This window comes from Dufourea novaeangliae, unplaced genomic scaffold, assembly GCF_001272555.1.
Source record: "Dufourea novaeangliae isolate 0120121106 unplaced genomic scaffold, ASM127255v1 scaffold96, whole genome shotgun sequence".
NCBI classification, from domain to species: domain Eukaryota; kingdom Metazoa; phylum Arthropoda; class Insecta; order Hymenoptera; family Halictidae; genus Dufourea; species Dufourea novaeangliae.
Genome location: NW_015373974.1, coordinates 446,530 through 466,186, shown reverse-complemented (window position 1 = coordinate 466,186; position 19,657 = coordinate 446,530). Strand labels below are relative to the sequence as shown.

Below are 19,657 nucleotides of genomic sequence, written 5' to 3'. Positions count from 1 at the left end.
TAAATCACACGCGTGAACATATTTTTAATATTTTTATGCTTGCCAATCGAATGAATTTTGGTTCTAGATCTCGACCAATGCGATTACGATGGTCACAACGATGAAATAACTAGAATATAATTCAACGTTGATTCATCTGCAACTTCGAACTTGTATTAACTTCTTTAAATTTACGTTTCTCGTGTGAATTATGAATTAATTATTGAAAGAAAGATTTGTTTCTTGTTGTTCGACTAAATACTCATTGTATTTATGAACTTTAAAAACGTTAGTTCATATTTCCATGTACAGACACTATTTTTCCGCGTTTTGGAGGGATTAAAATTCGAATACGAAATCGACCAACGGTAACAGTCAACGAATTTTTTTAAAAGTTTGAATGTCCTCTGCGTTAACTGTACAAATACTTACATTGGAATAGAACGCTTGATTTAATTAAAAGGCACTTTTTAACACACGTGTTTCAACGATAAAACTGCTCAAAGATTCCTTGCAATGAATGAAAAAATATTGAGATAAATCCAAAGGTAAATTCCACTAACCTACATTGAAGAATAGGACAGAAATCATTTAGTTCCTAAAATTGACTTCTAAAAGTATAATTAGAATAATAATTGTGTGAACTCATTTATATTTTGCTAAATAACACAATCATATTTTGATCAATAAAATAAAATATTTCGTTTGCATTGATCTAATAGAATTGAATTCAGTTAAATAAACAACAAAAACTGAAAATGATGGCTCGGATAAAAATGCACTAATTTTCCATCGTAAAAGGGATTTTTAATAGGTATAATCTTAGTGATTTTTTTTCTTCTTCATGTAGTACGGGTGTAATGGCCATAGATAGACAAATTTTAGCAGTGCATTGTACTCATTTCAAGAATGAAAAAAGATCATATAAACTTGGATCTAAAAATTTTTTCATTTTTTATGGAGATATTAGTGTTTGATTGACAAGTAGCCAATTAATTTAACAAAAAATTAAAGAACACACTGTCACATTATGTTATTTAAGTTTTTCTATTAAGCATATAAATATTTACATGTTACACGGTGATTATTTGGATCACAACAGTATTACTAATTATATTTGTAATATTTCCATTTAGGACTCAAAGATCCCTTTATATAATTCAACGGTACTAATCACTGGTAACTCCCAGGGCCAGTACACGTGTGTTAGTCAAGTAAGCGTACAAGAAACTGTTTATAATCTCAAGTAGGAAAACATTTTGGGAGCCACATTTACATGCCATTTCTTCATCCGTAAGATGAGCAGAAAGACACCAAAGTTTGTCTAGTCACCTCCGTTACACCCTGTGTATGTATTAAAAAAAAGTTTTCTTATTTTCTATCTAGTGTCGACTATAATTACTTTGAAGAAGAGAACTCAGATCAATCCAAGGTTTATTTAAATTCACTTCAAGTTTGCTACACCAAAGCTATGTCCACGTACCGCAACTTCGGGATACCCTGTACATATACACCGTTACAACGCAGTATGAAATCTTCCCCTTTGCACGATTATCATGCTATCTCTCTCTCTCTCTCTCTCTCTCTCTCCGTCAATCAAGGTTCGTCATTCATTCCATATAACACGTGTAACACATTAGGATGTGTGATTCATTAATAATTTTATTTTTCCTTTTGCGATCCTTATATTACAAAACATACTTTTCCAGACACATTGAAAATATGCTCTATATACAATCGGATTGTTGTCTAGTTTCTTTTTTTTTTGTGCTAAATATTTCATTTTTTTTTCCTCCCTCATGTCGCTCTGTCCGTTGTTTTTTTTTTTGCCGGTTGTTCATCTTTACAGGAATTAATAATTAATAACTATATTCGCATAGGCTCTCGTATATAATATAATAATGATTATGGCAGTACATTTTTATAATTATTTATATTTATACCATATGAAAATCTACGGTACTTAGAATTATGTGCATCAACTAGGCGTGTACGAAAGGAAAATCTTTCTAATCGCTTCTTCTCCGTTTTTTTTTTGTTTTGTTTTACAAGCTTGCTGCTTTTTTTGTTCTTAATATTCCTTAAATACGTGGCAATCATCACAATGTCATTGATGACGCGACACATGAGATCTAGGAATTCGAACGCATGGAAACGGAGATGGGTTCCTCTATTATGGTAAAAACGCGGCTTAAGCAATTATCCGCGTGAATGGTTTTCTAATTTTTGTTTATCTTTAAACGCGGTTCAATAGTTCGTTTCTTTATTTTATCTTCGGATATCGCGATATGTACGATCACAAAAAAAGCGGGCGAAAGCGCTATGTAACTCGATTGGACCCCAGTTTACAATCGTCCTTCGAACAGTTAAAATATCAGCCGTTTTTATCCATTCACCCACCCACTTCAGTTTCACTGCTGTACTTTTCCAACGTGACACGGATTCCCTTTTCTTGTTTTTTGCTTTTTTAATAATATTTTTGATCAGTCACCTAAAGATCCACTACGGAATAACTAAAAACGTTACAATTGTCCTAGGTATTGTCTAAAGGTGCTCTTTTTTTTTTTCTTCTCGGTTTCGTTTAATTAATTTCGCTATTTCTCACATTCAGTCTAACGTTAGGGTAATATTTATAATATTTATAAGAGCTTGGAATCATAATGTTCCTTAACGTAATACGAGCTTGCCCCCATTTGAACGTGAACGCCAAGCTGTGTGCTATGTACAAAATGGTTAACCTAATCTAATCTGCTTCGCGGTCTCTTTTTCATTAAAATAAAACAAAAAACAAATGTGACCGTCTCATTACGACGCACGAACGAACAAAAGAAAAACTCGAATTTCTCCCCCTTGGCAGTATGTTACATTTCGTTCCATCGTCCGATCGAACAAATAAGCGTGTGTCAATTGTAACAATTTAAGCGCCACGTCCACTACAACTAATAAGATCGTCCTCTGCCACACGAATCATCCATGAACATTTAAACGAAAAACTAAATTCACGCAACAGCGTCCATTTTTTTTCTTTTCTGTATACTTGAGAAATAATACAAAGAAAACTTGTCCACCACCGTCAGTACCTCTGTCCTCTGGAGTTCCTCTAACTGGCTAATCTTGAACGTGTGTTCGTTCTGCCAGACACGAACTGGTTAAAAATTCTCTCTCAGCTTGGAAAGTTACTGATCCTGTCTCGTTACTTAATGATATACTTCGATCTACCTCGATGGACTTAAAATTCCCTCGTAACCTAACCAAACCTAACCTAGGCTAGGTTAGTCCTCAACCTAAGGACTAGTATCAAAAAGACCTAGTTATGCTACATCTTGTTACAAAAAGTGTCTCTCTCTCTCCACCTATTCGTCTCATCTATAGAGTCCTGGGGGCGTATGATTTCAGGAATGAAAACTACGAAATATTCCCTCAGTTCCTGGTCCTTTGAGGTACTAAATTTCCTTTCATTGCCAGCGATCACATCCTGCTTGGAGGATCACTGTGCCCTCCTGGTGTATTTGCCTTTTAAAAACAAAATAACCAAACGTTCTCTGGTATTCTGAATTGTTTAAAACGAACCTAATCATGAAACACGTATCAAGAGGTGCTATTCCGGTGCTTTTTGCTCTTTGTCTTGCCAGGCTCGAATTCATCCTCGCTTCTTCTTCGTTTCTCTTTTAATTGCTTCTCCATAGCCAGCATGGTTATCATCCTCTTATGGGAATCACCCACGATCCAACCATGCTGCTCCTGGCGGTCGTCCTCCTCTTCCTCGACCGCAGGAACCACATCCAGCATCTCTTCTTCGTCGCTGGAACTGGACCAATAGTACAACTGATTGGCAGCGGCGCGTTTCCGTCTACCAATCGCCACACCGACCCCCTCCTCGACTTTGTTCCACGACTTGGTCGTCTTCAGTTCTTCATCGTCCGAGTCTCGTCGACCACTCGAGGATCTACGCTCCTTATCCTTAGATCCTTTAGCGTCTGTTTTGCTCTTGGACTTGTCAGCGATCGAACTCTTACCCTTTTTAATACTCACTGCTACCTTAGTGTCTCCTTTCGAATTCTTCTTAGGTTTCATTGGTGACTTTGAATGTTTTTTCAGCTTGTTAGCAGACTCCTGGTTCGTCTCACTATCCTGATCACCTTCTAGGCGAGTCGATTTGCTGCAATTGCTCTCAAGGCCATTCAGTTCTTCATTGTTCTTCGTAATGCTGACATCCTCCTCTGATTTGTTCAGCTTCTTCTGTTTCTCCTTTGTTTGGTGTTTCTTCTTCTGCGTTTGCTCCTGAACAATTTTTGCCTCGCCAGATGCTGCATCGTCTGGCTCTTTTGTGTCGTTGAAGTCTGCTTTTGCATCGATACACTGAGTAAGGGATTCCTTCTTCTTCCCAAGCTCTCTAAGGATTTCTTCTTCTATAGCCTTTTGCTCCTTGGCTATCATTTGTTCGTGCTTCTTCTCTATGTACCTTTCCTTTCGTTTTTCCTTGGATTCTCGTTTCTGTTTACGTGGCTTCTCGTGATCCGATTTGTCGTTTGATTTCCTGCTGTCCCTCAGGCTGATTTCTTCGTCCGAGCTACTTATTTCTGCCAGCAGTCCTTGCTTCCCAATAGCGCACTTTCTCTGCCTCCTGGTTGGCTGGAAGTCCATCAGAATCCTCTCCTGTTCCTCTTGCATCTTTTTTAACTGCTGTTCCTTCCTCTTTTTCGATTCTTGCACCTTTCTGCTGAGGAACACATGTAGTGGAAGGTTGTCAGACTCCTTTTGCGGCTTCTCATTGGTCGACAATTTCTCTGGCAGAGACAGAAGATCATTGTCAGGCTCCTCTTCCTGTTCCTCCACAGGGCTGAGAGGCTTGACTTCTGCTTCTAGAACTGGATCTGGTGTTTCGTTTACAGGTTCTATGGGTGCTATTATGTCAATTCGTTCCGCAGACCTGGCTTCTTTTCTGAAATTATCATAGTTCACCTCTAAATTAGTATCAGCCTGATCCAAAAGGTCCAAGGCCTCTTCCAGCGGAATCAACTCGTCCTCCTGCATGTAATCTATATTATTATCTGTCTTTTCTTCAGACAAACTTGGATTTTCGACTTTGGATTCCTCCAGAGGATTCGGAGCTTCTGAAACAATTGGTTCTTCAATATCTGAGTCAGCCACTGAACTGTCCTCCCTGTACAAATCATCCAGATCAAAGTTTCTCTCGTACTGAGTCTCAGTTTCCTCGTCGCTGTTCCTCTGTTCGTCCGAATCCTTTCTCTCATCGATGACCAGAGGTTGTTCGGACATCTCTGACTCGGACTTCTTATTGTCACAGTCATTCTTGTTATTATCATCGTCCTTTAAATCCTGGTCCCCCCAATCGTGTTCACGATCTTCGTTCTCCAAACAGTACTTATCGACCAGTTCCTGATTTCCTTCAGCATTCCCAAGCTCGATCACCTTTTTGGTTACCTTCTTAGCTCTCCTCTGTCTCTTCGTCTCGTAATCCACGTCCTCGTCGTCGAATTCACTCTCGGACGAGGTATACAGCTCCGCGAATATATTCTGTTTTCCTTTGGAGCAGGTTCGTTGGCTCTTCGAGATCCCCACACCAACATCCTCGGCCTTTACAGCAGTCCTGTACTCGTCCGAACTGTCGTTCTCGTACCAGGCGTTTCTAGGCTTTTTCTTAGGGTTCTTGCTACGCTTCTTCAGCTTCGAGTGCTTGAGACTCTGTTCCATAGGTCGTTTTGGCTTCTGTTGTTGCCTCCTCTCGACAAAGTCATCCATAGGTCCAGTGACCTGTCGTTCTTCGCTTTGGAAAGCTTTCAGTGCACCTTTGGTCTTCGGAGCGAACTTCTCCAGCTCCTTGAACTTCCTGTCTATCATCGACTCCAACCTGCTGCTCAACGCTTCGCTAGCTTTCCCATTCTCCAGGGTGTCACCGATTGCTTTGGACATCAGTCCAGCCACATCCACTTCCTTGGTCCTTATGCAATTCACTTCGTAGCCCGGTCTACTCCTGTAGGACATCACGCTGCCTAAATTGGGCTCGATTTGGCTCTCCTCCTCGTCGAACTCGTAGACATCCTTTATCCTGTCCGATGAAAACTCTTCTTTTCTCTCGAAACCATCGCGACGCTTCTTCCTTTCGACCAGTCCTCCGTGCTCGTTGCGACGTATCAGAGGGAAGTCCTGGTGTTTCTTGGTCTTCTTGGTCTTCCGTTGTCTGTGCACGTTCAGCTCACGAAGAGCAGCTTCTGTCTTGGATTTCTCCTGTTGCTGTTTCCTCTCGTTCATCTCCTTCTTCCTCTCAAAGAGTTCCTTGATGGGGTTCCTAACCTTTTTCTGTAGATCTTTGGCGATGGTTGGTGGACCTACATCAGGGGTACACTCTTTGTTTATCGCAGAGATTTTCATTGGGACTTGGATGTCCTCTTGGGACGGTAAGTCTCCTGTTGTGGATGTTGGGGCTCGGGCACAGGCCAGCTCTGCTAGAACCTTCATCGGTGTGGATCCACTGCAAACAAAATGGTTATATTAGAGTGCTGGTTGCAATTATATTGATCAGCAAACTATAGTAACTTTTCCATAGGAATTATATTCCATAGACGTAAGTGAGATTTCTTTATATTTCAAATTACTTGTTGGTGAATTATGAGAGAGATCTGACGATACGCAGAAGAACTAAAGGTCCCCCAAATCCACTGTCATTTGAATTTCTCTGGGGTAAATGTAAAATATAAGAACTGTCACTGGTGAAGTAATGGATTCAAATCAATACATAACACCAATGAATAGGAAACCATTCGACTATAGTTCTTCACTTTTCTTGTTATTTCCAGATACCTCTGCTTGGACTATGTCATTGTTAGGACTGGAAATCTGAAGTTTCTTAGAGCTCAAAATTCTAAGCTTTGAAGTCTAGTGAAATTGGAGGATTTTAGAACTAAAAACTTAAAGGTATGGATATTTCTTATTTATTAAAATTGTATACTTTAAATATTTCAATAGGAATGGAGAGTCACCAAATTTGGAAACTATAAAACGTGTTATTTGAAAGGTGAAATGTCGAATTCTCATTTCCACAGAACAATTTACTTCGTGAATCGGGGAGAAAAACGTAAAAGCTTTTGGCTCGCAAAGTGGGGGGGGGATTTAGTTCAATATCCATCAGTTTTTTTTAGGACAATGGCAGAGTGATGTAGCAGTCCGCGTAATTGACAGACTGAATAGAAACAAGAAATCGCGGTGAGATTAAAAAGGCGCGATCAACAGGTTGTAGAAATGAAAAACTGGTTATTTGACATTTGATCCATTGTAGAAATTGTATTTTTCACAAGAAGGGGTACTCATTCAACGATTAGCAATGTAGAGTTACGGTTTTTATGTAATACAACAGCAAACTGTATTCACTGGTTTGTTAAATATTTTTTAAAGAAGTACAAATGTGTTAGATTCAAGAGACTTTCAATATATACAGCGAAAGCATTTCTGTTGACTGCAATGTCATCTGATCTGTCAAATCCCTGATACTATCATAAATTTCTGTAACATTTTCAAGACTCCTATTGAAAGCAGTTCAGAGTGTTTTTTTTAATTTCACACACTCGAGGATAAGTGTAAGGTCAGTACTAATGATCTGAAGTACTTGCTACAGTGCAACACTTAAATTACTTACTTATGATCATGCTTTCCATTATTGTGGAGCAAGTTGGATAAAGCTTTGTCCAACAGACCACCCAGTGCGGAATTCATCTTGCTTTTGAACCCTGAAGACTCTAGATTTAGTTTTCCAGGATGTTGTTCCTGTAAGTTTCTGACATTTAGATCATCATTGTAGTCTCCATTTGATAGATTTGGTCCAGACAAGTGACCCCCGTCTGGCATACGAGCATAAGAATTTCTCAGGATGTTCTGTTCCATATTCTTCGATGGGTGTTCACCATCCATAACTTCGTTGCTGCTCTTCTGGCCAAATGTGCTGGCTATCAGGCTTTCACTTTCCCTCATACGCTGTTGAATCTTATCCCTGAGCATGTTGTTGTGTTCGAATGCTACGTCCAGACTGTCCTCGTAGCCAAGATTGTCCGCTCTGGATATGTCTGGGCTGGCTGATCTGCTGGAGTGCTCGCTCCTTATGTTTCTACCACCACGTTTCGGGTAATCCCTTTCTCTGGTGCTGTACATCTCCTCTCCAAGCAACTGAAATCGTGTGAACTCATGAATATCGATTGACTTAAGCTGACATTTTCTGAAATGAAACTCTGCACCTTCAGAATTGTTTTTAGTTCCTGTGAATGTACAAAGTGGACCACTTCGAGGATGACGGAATCAAGAAATTAGATGTTTTTGTTCTAAATGATTTTTTTAGTAATTTCTAAATGATTTCATATAATATTGAAAATTCGAATGGGTCACTTTGTAACATAGTAATATTGAATCGCAGGTACGTGTTAACTGATTGAATTGTATCTTATGATATTAAGATAGATTCTTTTAAAGTAAGTTTAAAAAGAGAATCATTTTGTTGGCAGATTGATAAGATCGAGAGGAATATTGTATTTTAGTGAGTGTAATGTTAAAATGAATGAGGAGGATTAGCAATGCCAAGCTGAACATTCTTTTCTACTAGAAAAAAATATAGGGAAAGCTGTAAAGTTGTTTTTTTTTTTTGTTTTAAGAAAGAATCGATGGGATGAGCCTGACAAGTATATATAAGTATGAAAGTCGAATGAAAAATTAAAAACTGAAGAAACAAACTGTAATTAGAGTTGTGTAGTAGTGGACAGACTTGATTATTTGTAATTGTCGTTAAATAATTTTATGCAACATCGTTGGAATAGCAGACAACTGTCATAACTACCGTACACACTAAGAAATGTCGAAGGAATGAGAGAACTACCTTTTGCATGCATACTGAGAGACATTGTCTGTATAAAGCTGGTTCATAGGTCCTGCAAACATTATCACAATAATGTATAAAGTATTTTCCATGTGGAACTCCGTGTAAGGGTGTGATCCATTTTACTACTGAAATTTTATTCCTAGAATATTCAAACAACTAAATCTACATATGTTTTGTAAAAGGTGTAATTAGATCAAATTTGAATGATAATTTTGACAATTGGTAACATTAATAATGTTTGACGAAATGTATTACTTGATAATGAAGATTCCATTAGAATATAATATCATGTATGAACAATCATTATAAATTTTTGTTTAAATGGTAAAATAACTAAGAGGAAGAAATGTAGGCTTTTCACCACAGAAATCGAAAGTAGTATTGTTCTGGAGACACCCCTACAGATAAAAATTCCATGAGCATCTATAAAAAGAAAACGATCTGCAGAATTAAAAAGCTTTCTTTATAAGCAAACTGTAGAGCACACAGTGTGAAATCACAAAGCAATGCCACAAAAAACGGAAAGAGAAAAAAAAGAAACAGAAAATGACTGCATGCAATGTGTAGTGTTATCGTGAAACTGTGGACTTCTTAGAAATATTCTGAAATTTCTTCGACTTACCGTGAACATTTTCAATTAATACTATCTTTTAAAACAAATACAATACAAAAAAAAAACACTAATTTCTGCAGTTATTATTTCCAATAATAATTCTTCAATATTTTTAAAGCAACACAATAGTGTCAAGTTGACGGAAAGAATTGAATTGTGTCTACAAAACAACAATTATGTAAAATTGATTAAAAATAATGCAAATTAGGTTTCTAAACTTTACATCAACTTGACGCAAGGTTTCCAACATAATTGAATCTTGTTCACCTCTTACGTGACCTAAAATAATTGAAAAAAATATTCTCATGCATGCAATTTCAGCACTCTATTCAAATACTCACCTGATTCACGGATTCCAGGAGACTTCCAAGGCTGTTCTGGCTCTCAACATCCCTCCACCGGTCCCTGGGTCCTCTGAATCCTTGTTGCTGATCTTCCTTCCTATGATAGCCCTCGCTGTGATCCAGCTTGATTTTCTTAGCACCTCTGAGCTCATTCTCTGTGGTGGCTTTCAACCTGGAGCAGCACTCAACAAACAACTCCTCATCGAAATTCAACACTTTCCCTTGCCTGGGTTTCGCAGCCTCTATTTCTTGGGGAACATCCAAAGCATTGTCCTCGATGGCATCGGTGGGTGCAATGGTGACCATTTCGGTTTTATGAGTGGAAGAGGGTGATCTGATGACGATTTTCTCCCCAGAGAATTCACTGGAACTCCTTTTCCTTGCTGCAGTCTCACTGGCATCTAGATTTTCATCCTCTTCTTCATTTTCACTGTTCGAACTGCTCTCGATGGAACTTCTGGGTGTTCCACAGACAAACAGAGGCGATATCCTCCTGTGCCCCATATCCTCATTTTCTTCTTCATCGATCTCAGAGTTCCTAGTTGTTTGAGAATTCCTGTCCAAGCTGGGTGATCTGTTCCTTACGCTGCTTGGGGCCACACTGCTGCAACTGTTTGAGGATTCCAGATCAACAGACAGTTGTTCGGTCAATGTATTCTCTTGGGGAAGATTTTTAACAGAGTCATGTTTATCCCCAGATTCCTTGACACTCTTCTCTGTATCCTTCTCCACTGGATCGTCCCAATTATCTTCATCGCTTTTGCTTTTGCTTTTTCTAGAGGCTGATGATTTACGTTTCTTTAGTTTCGGATTCTTCTCCATGGGTTCTTCCAGGGTCTCCAGCTTCGAGGGGTCATCGTGATAGTTGTAGGGTCCATTATCCTTGACACCCGAGTCTTTGCTCTGGTTTCTCAAGCCATAATTAGCTTCCTTCTGCTTAGCTTTTTGCTCCTTGGTCGCGTTGGATTCAGAGAGTTCGTCCTCAAAGGCTCTAGAGATTCTTTCCTCGGCTCGTTTCTTGCTGGGCCTACAGCTTGTCGGTGGCAGAACCAAGAAGTAATAGTTGGACGCTTCTGGATCTGATTTCTTTCTGTTGTTCGAGTTCTTTGACTTGTTGTGTTTACCAGAGCGATGCTCCTCCTGAATTTCAGGCGCTGAGATCTGATCCTTGGTTCTGTCTGAGAAAGAGCTCTTGGTAGGTTTCTTGCTTGTTCGTTTCTTTGGACTGAAAGGTGCGGATGATGAAATGGAATGTCTTTTCTTGTCCTCCTGTTTAGTCTCTGATGTTTTCAGGTCATTCGTGCTACCAGGTCTTGACATATCAGAGTCATCCTCTGATTTGGAGACCCAATCGTTGAGGACCTCTTTCACTTTATCAGTCTTTTCACAGCCAAAAACCCTTCCGAACACACTTTTCACAATTTTACTCTTGTTCTGAGACTCCTTTTTGTCTTCCGCGTCGCTATCATCACTCTCACTGGTCAGATCAGCGATCTTGCTTTTCAGGGAAATCTTTTTGTTCTTAGATCTCCGATGACTATCCTTGCTACCATATCTCTGCGACCTGGACGCCTTCTTATTTAAATTCTGACGCTCGGAGGTGTTTGATTTGCGCCCATTGCTAACTGTTTTTGCTTCTTTATCAACTTTTACTTTTGGCACTGCTTCAACGTTCTCGTGTTCCGACGAAATTGTATTTTTGTCAGAGTCTTCTGCTGGCTTCAATATTTCAGATTCTTCTTCAGATGGAATTTGGGACACAATTTGCTCATTATTAACCATTTCATTCTCATCAGATATTGGATCATTTTCATGAATATTTCTGGTATCATTTTCAGTACAATCTTGATTTTCTAACTCGACTTCAAGCTTTGATTCCTCAAGATTCTTCAGAATATTTGAAGATTGTCGTCCTTTCTCTTGCTTAATATCTGCCTGCAATTTCTCATCAGCCATCAATAAAATCTCCGACAAAGGTTTGTCCTCGAGACTAGACGAGGAAGCTTCATCTTCTTCATGGAAAGACTGGAGGATTATACGTCCTTCATTATAATTTGAATTTTTCTTTGGTACTATTTCCACGTCAGGACAAAATTGTGGATTTTCAAAAACTTCTCCAATGGATCTACATTCATCTTCGTTACTTGCCTTCATAAATTCAGACAGATCATTCTCCAGCTGTAAGTTCGACAATGAGAATTCTTGTTTCTCGTTCTCAGATGTATCCAGTCCCAAAGTTTCAGAACATTCTGTGGATTCTTGGTCAATTATGGTCTCTGGAAGTTTCACCAATTCCTTTTGGAGCTGCCTGCTCTGATTATCTTTGGACTTTGATGTTTTCTTAACAGTTGAAAGATCCGAAGGATTCTCTACTTCTTCTAGATGCTTCTTACTCTTGCCTTTCTTGACTTTAGTGTGCCTCGAACTCTTCATAGACTCACTTTGCAATCCTACGACACTGTCTGGTTGAGTTTGTTGATCTAATGGCTCGTTTGACATAGTGCCATCCACCTTAATATTATTTTCATCACAATCTACCTGATGCGCTTCATTTACATCCTTAACTCTTTCTATATTTCTTTTATTTACCTTCTTCAGGTCTTTAGATACGTTAAAACTCGATTCTGCATCGTGCTGATCAGTGACAGGTCTCAAATCATTTGAATCTTCGACAGATTCTTTTTCCCTGTTCTGCACAGAACTGTAAAAACTATCAGTCTCTTTAAAAGGTTTGGATTCGTTGCTATCAATCTCTGTTTGATTATAATATTCTTTGTTGCGTTTACTTATGGTCAATTTTAGGCTGTGACGTTCTTGTGGTTGATCATTTTTTGAGGTAGGTTGTTCATCATCCGGAACAATTTTTGAGGAATTATCAGTCTTTTCAAGAGGAAGTCCAAAATCATATACATTGTTGTCAGAATAATTTGTCTCCTGCTTTTGTTCTTTTTCCTTTACAATTTCCATGTCCTGATCGTCGTTTGACATGAAGATATTGCTACCATCCAGACATTTGTTCTTAAAACTTTCCTCTTTCTGGATCGATTCTAAATTGCTTGTAGTCTCTGCATGAAAATGTATACTTTCAGTATGTTCCAAATCAATTTCAGCATTTAAAGTCTCTGAAGAGTTCAAACACAGAGACTTTGCATCCAAACTGTTCAGAGTTGGGGATTCTGAAAGTATCTCAGGCTCAGAAGTATCCAAAGGTTCATCGATCAGGTTCTTCTTTTTCCCCTTGTCCTTCTTTCTCTCGTGTTTCTTCTTCTTTTCTGGTTCTTCTAATTTCTTAGTCTCTGTTTTTATAGGCGTCGAGGCGCATTCTGGAATGGGACTGGTGTGTTCAGTGAGGACATACTCATCGTGGCTCATGTTTTCAGTGATCTTGCAGATCTCCTCATCCAGGAGTTCATCTTCCAGGGTACGTTGCTTCATTTGAGGATCAATTAATAATTCCTGCTCCATTGAAGCTGTGCAAACAGCTTCCAAGTCCTCTGAGCCGTCAAGACTACAAGAATTACTCTCTTTCTGGTCATTCCTACAGTCCTGGGGGATGTTCGCTGAGTCATCAGTAAAATTCTTGCTATCCTCGCTGAGTGTTTCATTCTGACTGGACATTTCACTTTTCCAGGTGGTGTTACAGTCCTCATCGGTGATATCAGTGGTTCCTTTATCCTTTTTGGAGTTGACTAATTGCAGCAGATGCGACTGAGAGAGATTATGTTTCTTCAGTGAGCTCTTTCTGGTGAAGCTGGTCGCACAGACGTCGCAGAAGAATCTGGCTGCCTCCTTCGTCAGTTTCTTTCTCTTTTCCACTATCAAAATCTCGCCTGTCTTCTTGTGCACTACCACAAAGTTACCTGCTGCACGTTTCTTGGGAGCTTGGAAGTCCTCCTGTACTTGAGGAGTATCATCTGTTTTGACGTTTATCTTTTCAGTCTCACTTGTCTCTTCGTCTTCTTCTTCTTCATCCTCTTCTTCCTCCTCTTCCTCCTCCTCTTCAATACTCTTCTCAGGTTCTTTAGACTCTGCAGGTTTTTCAGGTTCCACAACTGTTTCCTCTTTCTCCGCTGCTACTTCTTCCTCATTTTTGTCACTGATAGTGACGTTGGGTGTTATAGTATCATCAACCTTATCCTTCGCAGTGGATAATTTTGTCTCCAGTTCCTGTGGAATGTTGCTGATAATATCCTGCTGCTGTAGGCAGTCCTCTATGTCCATGGGAATGTCGAAGTCGTCGACTAGGTCGAACTGGTCTTCAAAGAAGGATATGTTCTTCTTGGCTCGCCTCTTCAGACTCTGCCTTCTGTCACTGTTCCTCTCAGTGTCTGCAGATTCAGAGTCAGTGATCGAAGTATCTGTTTGCACGTCATCTGGAAGCTCTTTCGAGGCTTTCTTCTTCTTCGAGAACCGTTTCTTCCGGAAGTAACTGGACTCACTGACGCAGGAGCTCTCAGACAAGTTATCTGTACTCTCTGCACGTCGATTCAGGATCTCCTGGCCCGACAGATCCTCAGAAGACAGTTGTTTCCTCTTCGAAGACCTTGTTCTGCTAGTCTGAGTTAGATCAATGGATCCAGAGGAGCTGGACCTCTCCAGCCCAACCTGGCCACTGTTGGAGGATTTAGAGGCACGTTTCCGACCTTCAGGCAAATCCTTCTGGGATGTATTCTCAAGCTGATTCCCTTTTTCACTGACAGCCTTCGCTTCTGAGCCATCTGCGTTACTTTCGGATTCAGCTAGAGAAAGATTGCTCTGATTGTCCAAATGTTCGTCGGTTGTCGATTTTCTCTTGGACGTCCGTTTCTTGGTGTGCTGCAGCACCTCTGTCACTTCTGGAATTTTGAAATGATCTGAACGAGCATCCGAATTCTTGCATTGATCCTCAAGTTCTTCAGCAGGTCGACTTACTCTTAAAGACTTTCTGCTAGGAACCTGATTCACGGCAACTGACTGTGGCTCTATAAAATGTCCATCCATCTTAGAGTCGTTGTTCTCTTCAAGAGCACCGCTTATTACCGTGGATTCGCTAATTAACAACTTCTTTTTGCGACCCCGTTTCTTGGGGACTTTTGGGGGTGTATTCTGTGGTTCTTTCAGACCAGTCTCCAGCACACTTTCACTGCCGTTTTCTTTCTCCGTTCCTTCACTCTCTGGATCTTGCATGCCAGAATCTTCCTTAGTAACTTTTGTTTGTTTTGCGACAGGCGATGTAGGTTCCACCAAAGGTTCACCCTTTGCCAGCAAGCCTGTCAATGACTCCCCAATATTTTCTACAAGAACATTGTTAACAGTAACGTCACCTTCAGGTTCTTTAAACATTGCACCTTCGTTTTTTGATTGAATACTAAATTTTGTCCTGGAAGACCTTCTTCTTGTTGTATCAGACGTCTCCGATTCGTCTTTGGACAACAGCTCATCCTCCTGATTCAGTTTATCCTCCACGAGTGATCGCCTTTTAGAGGATCGCCTAACTGGAGACTCTATTTCAGGTTCCTTTTCACCAGAGGATTTTCTTTTCCCTTTTACTTGCAACGACGAGGTCTCATTTTGTTCAACGTTCATTAAAGTCTCCTCATTAACTCGGTCTTCAGTCCTTCCAATTGACACCTTATTTCCTCCATCCTCTGTCTTTCCTGCAGCTTCTGTTTTGAGTTTCTTCGACGGATCAGTGGACTCTTCCAGCCTCTGCAGGTCGACAGTTACTTTAGCAAATGATAAATCTCTCGTTTCAGATTCGTCGTTCAGTGTTTTCCTCTTGCCAAGCTGAACTTTTCCAACGAAGAGATCGTTCTCGATGTTTTCTTTGGTAGAAGGCACTTCCTTTGTTCTGTTAATCAACTTCATGATATCAGCAAGATGCAACTCCTCAGAGATTACACACTCTTCAGGTTCGTCTGCTGGTTCGACAGACTTTCTCTTGTTCTTCTTTGGTGAATTTCCCTCCAGTGAACGTTTCTTCGATTTTCTTTTCACCTTCGTGTCCTCTGTCACTGGCTCCTGATCGTTCCTCGGTGACTTCTCCTCTGGCTTTGGCGTGCATGTCCCAATAGACTGCGAAATACTTTCAGGTAATGTAATTCCATTCGGTACAGAGTTAGTTTCTCCCAGAACAATCATTTTTAGATCCTCAGCGTCTGTTTCCGTGATTTCCATTGAATTATTGTCTTCTCTGTTCAAAGATTCAGTTTCAAATCTTGTATCTAATGGTTTCCTCGAGGATTCAGTTTCGACACTCTGTATTTCCATTGAATTATTGTCTTCTCTGTTCAAAGATTCAGTTTCAAATCTTGTATCTAATGGTTCCCTCGAGGATTCAGTTTCCACACTGAAAGGATTCTTCTCCTCTGTCGACTCTTTCGCTTCTTTTTGATTATCACTGTGCAGATTATTAAGTATTTCTATGTCCATGTTCTCACTAGCTTTAGTGTCCTCGGAGCCCACAGCAGAAGTTGATAAGGACTCCTGACAGTTTTCATCGGTCACATTTGTCTCTGCCTCTTCCTGTCTCTTGCCATGAACCTTTTTCTCAGCTACAGGCTTACCGACTCCTGGATTCTCCACTGCTTCCGAAAGGCCAGGGCCAACTTCGTCCAGAATACTGGTCAATTCATCAGCCGCTGTGTCCAGCAGCGAACCAACTTCACCCTCCAGCAAAGCATCCTTCTGTTTAGCTATCTTCGAAACGATCTTCTCCAGGAAAGACCCTTTTCCTTTTTGCTTCCTTCTGGACAGATCTAAAATGATGTCATTGGTAGGTTCTTTGATCTCATTAGGGGCAGACTTAGCATTCTGAGTCTTGGCCAACGAGACCTCCCCATTCAATTCTTTCACAGAACCAACTGGTGTCTGCACTGGCTGCTTTTCTTCAGGATTTGGAACACAGGATCCTTGGTCATCGTTCAGTTTGCCAGGATCATTAGCAATTTCGGTTTTGTCACTTTTGTCTGCGCACAAGGACTTGGAACTGCCCTCTTCTGGCGGTTGACCACTGGTCTGCAGGGATCCATCGGGATTCACATTGTCCAGGCTGGTCTGAACAGTCAGAACCACGCTCTGCTGAGACTCCACAGGAATATTCATGCCCTCTGTAAGGATCCCGATCACATTGTTCAATGATCTCTTAGATGCCCTCTCCCGTTTAGATCCCCAGGACTTTCTTGGTCTGCCAACTTTCAGTTTCTGTGGACCAACCACTGTCTCCAGGGAGTTCTCTTTGCCACTGTCCATCGAGCTGCCAGTCTCTATCTGCAAACGATTCACGTTCATATTTACACTTTCTACTTCAACGTGTTCCTGAGGATCAACATTTGGTTGATCGACCTTGGCCAAAGTATCCGGTTCCTCTTGATCATTCTTGGCAGGCTTATCATCTTCTATCGTTGCTTTGTCATCGGTATTTATGTCACTGTCTTTACTGATAATTTCAATGGAACTATTTTTATCAGTTTCGTCGCTCCTTGCCTGAGAAACCTCCAAGCTCTTTCTGTCCGAGGTGTCGTTGTTGGATTTAATCCGACCTCTCCTTTTTCCAAGGGACGTGTTCTTCTTGAGGGACATGTCGTTTAATTCCACGGAGGTTTCCTTGGCCAATTGATCTTCATTGGCATTTAACAACGAGCCTCTAGTTTGCCTCTTACCGCTCGTGTTCTCGTTGTCGCTAGTTTCTGGCACCTCAATTTCTGTTCTGGTCTGAGACTCTGAGGACGACACCGATTTACTTTCACTGGACAGACTACTGCTCCTTCTCCCTCTAATAGCTGTTTTCACTTCATTCACTGCGATTTTAAGTTTGTTCACTTCTTCTAACTCTGTCTGATCATTCTTGGGCGCCCTTTTATCCTTTTCCAGCTTCTTTTCAGTCTTCCTTAAGGACTTTCTTCGATCAATCTTCTCCTTCTTCCCAGACATATCTGTAATTAATTCTGAGTCAAGGGCGAATTTTTCGAACTCCAAATCTTTTTGAACTTTACTCTTACCTTGGTCTCCTTTCGCTTTTGGCACGGGTTGTCTCAGGCAACGCTTAGAGTTGGTGGCCCTGGACGTCAACACCAACTTGGTTAGCAGATCCTCCTTGCAATCAGATCCGATTAGTTTCTTCACCTCGAATGGTACACTCTGTATTTTTATTTCATCCTCAGTGTCTAGAGTTTTGTCCAATTTAGCTCTGGAATTGCTTCGAGTTTCCAATGCTTTCTGCTTCGAGTCCTTCTTTGGAGTTGTCTCCTCTGGGGTCTTCGCTGCGCTTACCTTCTTCTCTTCCACAATTCTGCCTGGTGCACTTTTCCTTTTGAACTTCTCTTTCGCGACTCCTTTCCCCTTTTCCTTCAGACTTTCATCCTTGCTAACGTTCTCCAGGCTCTTCTCTAAATTCTTAGCATCGACCTTCTGTCTCCTAACTTTGGTCTGCTTCAGATCCTTATCTTCAGGTGGGTCTCTGGTCGAATCCTTCTTTTCTGCCACTGTCTCAACCTGATCTCCTTTTTTAGGGTTCTCCTTGTCGTCCAGGTTCTTGCTGTTCATACTCTTGCCACGCAACACTTTCTCTGCACTCGACGATGGATTAGCTGGCGACAGGATCGGTAGATCGTTGGCTGAGGCCTCGACATCCTCTTCGTTGTTGGAGGCAATCTGGACGGCAGGCTCCAGTGTTGGCATCTTGTCACTGTCTGAAGACAATCTGGTGATCCTCTTGGGCAACTGATCGCCGGTTTTACTTTTAGGCGTTGTCCTCAGCTTGGATCTGGTGACCGATGTGTCTGGACTAGCCTTGTTGCCCTTCCCCTTGACCACTTGGCGACTCGGGGGTCGAACCTCCGGTGACTTCTGGGGACTTTTATTAGGATTCCTAGCGAACTTTCCATCCTGGCTCCTGAGCTGCGACTTGGCTTTGATGGAGGCGTTCAGAGAAGCCACAGGATCCACTGGCCTCTTCTTCTTTGGGGTGGTCTGGGTGGATACTTTAATCTTGGTCGGTGGATGGGGCGATTTCGATTCTGGAGAATTAGCCTCCACCTCTGTCGCCTTCTCGGTAACTTTTCCCACGACTTTTACGCTTTTTGGAGTCTTTGCAGGCTCGTTTGGCGCATCTACCTTCGCCTCTGAAGGATTCTTCAGTGCACTTCTCGGCCTACCTTTCATGCCACCGGGCTTCTTGGGCTGGTTAACAACCTTGATCCCTTCTTTTATCTTAATGTTTCTCTTCTTCCCGAGAATCCTCGGTCCCCTCGAAATTTTCCCCCTGATAACCGTGTTCGTCTCCCCTTTCGTGTCCTCCTCCTTCGTCTCTTTGGCATCCTTTTCAACGTCCACACTTTCTACACCGTCCTTCGCGACCTCGACGGACGTCCTCTTCTCCTCGACGTTGTAGTTTCTCACCACGCTCTCGATAACCGCTGATATGTTGTCGATCCGGCAACGATTCCGCTGTATCGACTTCGCGTTCTTCAGCAGCTTGTTCCTCAGGGCCGCTTTGTTACGGGACATTCGCGACGCGGTGGAAATATCGCCGACCATACGTGGTCTCGACCTGGTTTGTACCTGTACAGATAGGTAAAGCCTTCGTGGTACTCTGTGTGTGTGTGTGTGTTTTGGTGAATGAGTAGATAGGTAGCTTCAAAGCAGTAGCGTGGTAATAACACCATAAGTCGCTGAAATATTATATTAAATCTTCAGACAATTTAACGCTTCAGTTTCAAATTGGACTAAATCGCTAATTATTAGGACCATTACCCTTGGGCACACTATCATCCCAGTGTTTAGATTTGAAAATACATTTTGAATCGCTGTTTCAAATCCTACAAATGAAGGTGGTCCGAATTAGGGATTAAGCCGCGAATA

At 41.1% G+C, this 19,657-nt stretch overlaps 1 protein-coding gene across 1 annotated transcript in view; it reads right to left on the bottom strand.

Moving 5' to 3' along the window:
- Positions 1–3,131: 3,131 nt before the first annotated feature.
- The window catches only part of LOC107187065, a 62,576-nt gene continuing 46,050 nt past the window's right edge, over positions 3,132–19,657 (bottom strand). Inside the window, exons 7-10 of the mRNA XM_015575060.1 lie at positions 16,173–19,357; positions 9,815–16,082; positions 7,634–8,157; positions 3,132–6,472 (exon numbers count right to left, since the gene is read on the bottom strand). Coding sequence (XP_015430546.1) covers positions 3,568–6,472; positions 7,634–8,157; positions 9,815–16,082; positions 16,173–19,357 — 12,882 coding nt within the window. The 3' untranslated portion in view covers positions 3,132–3,567. The remainder of the gene's footprint in view (positions 6,473–7,633; positions 8,158–9,814; positions 16,083–16,172; positions 19,358–19,657) is intronic.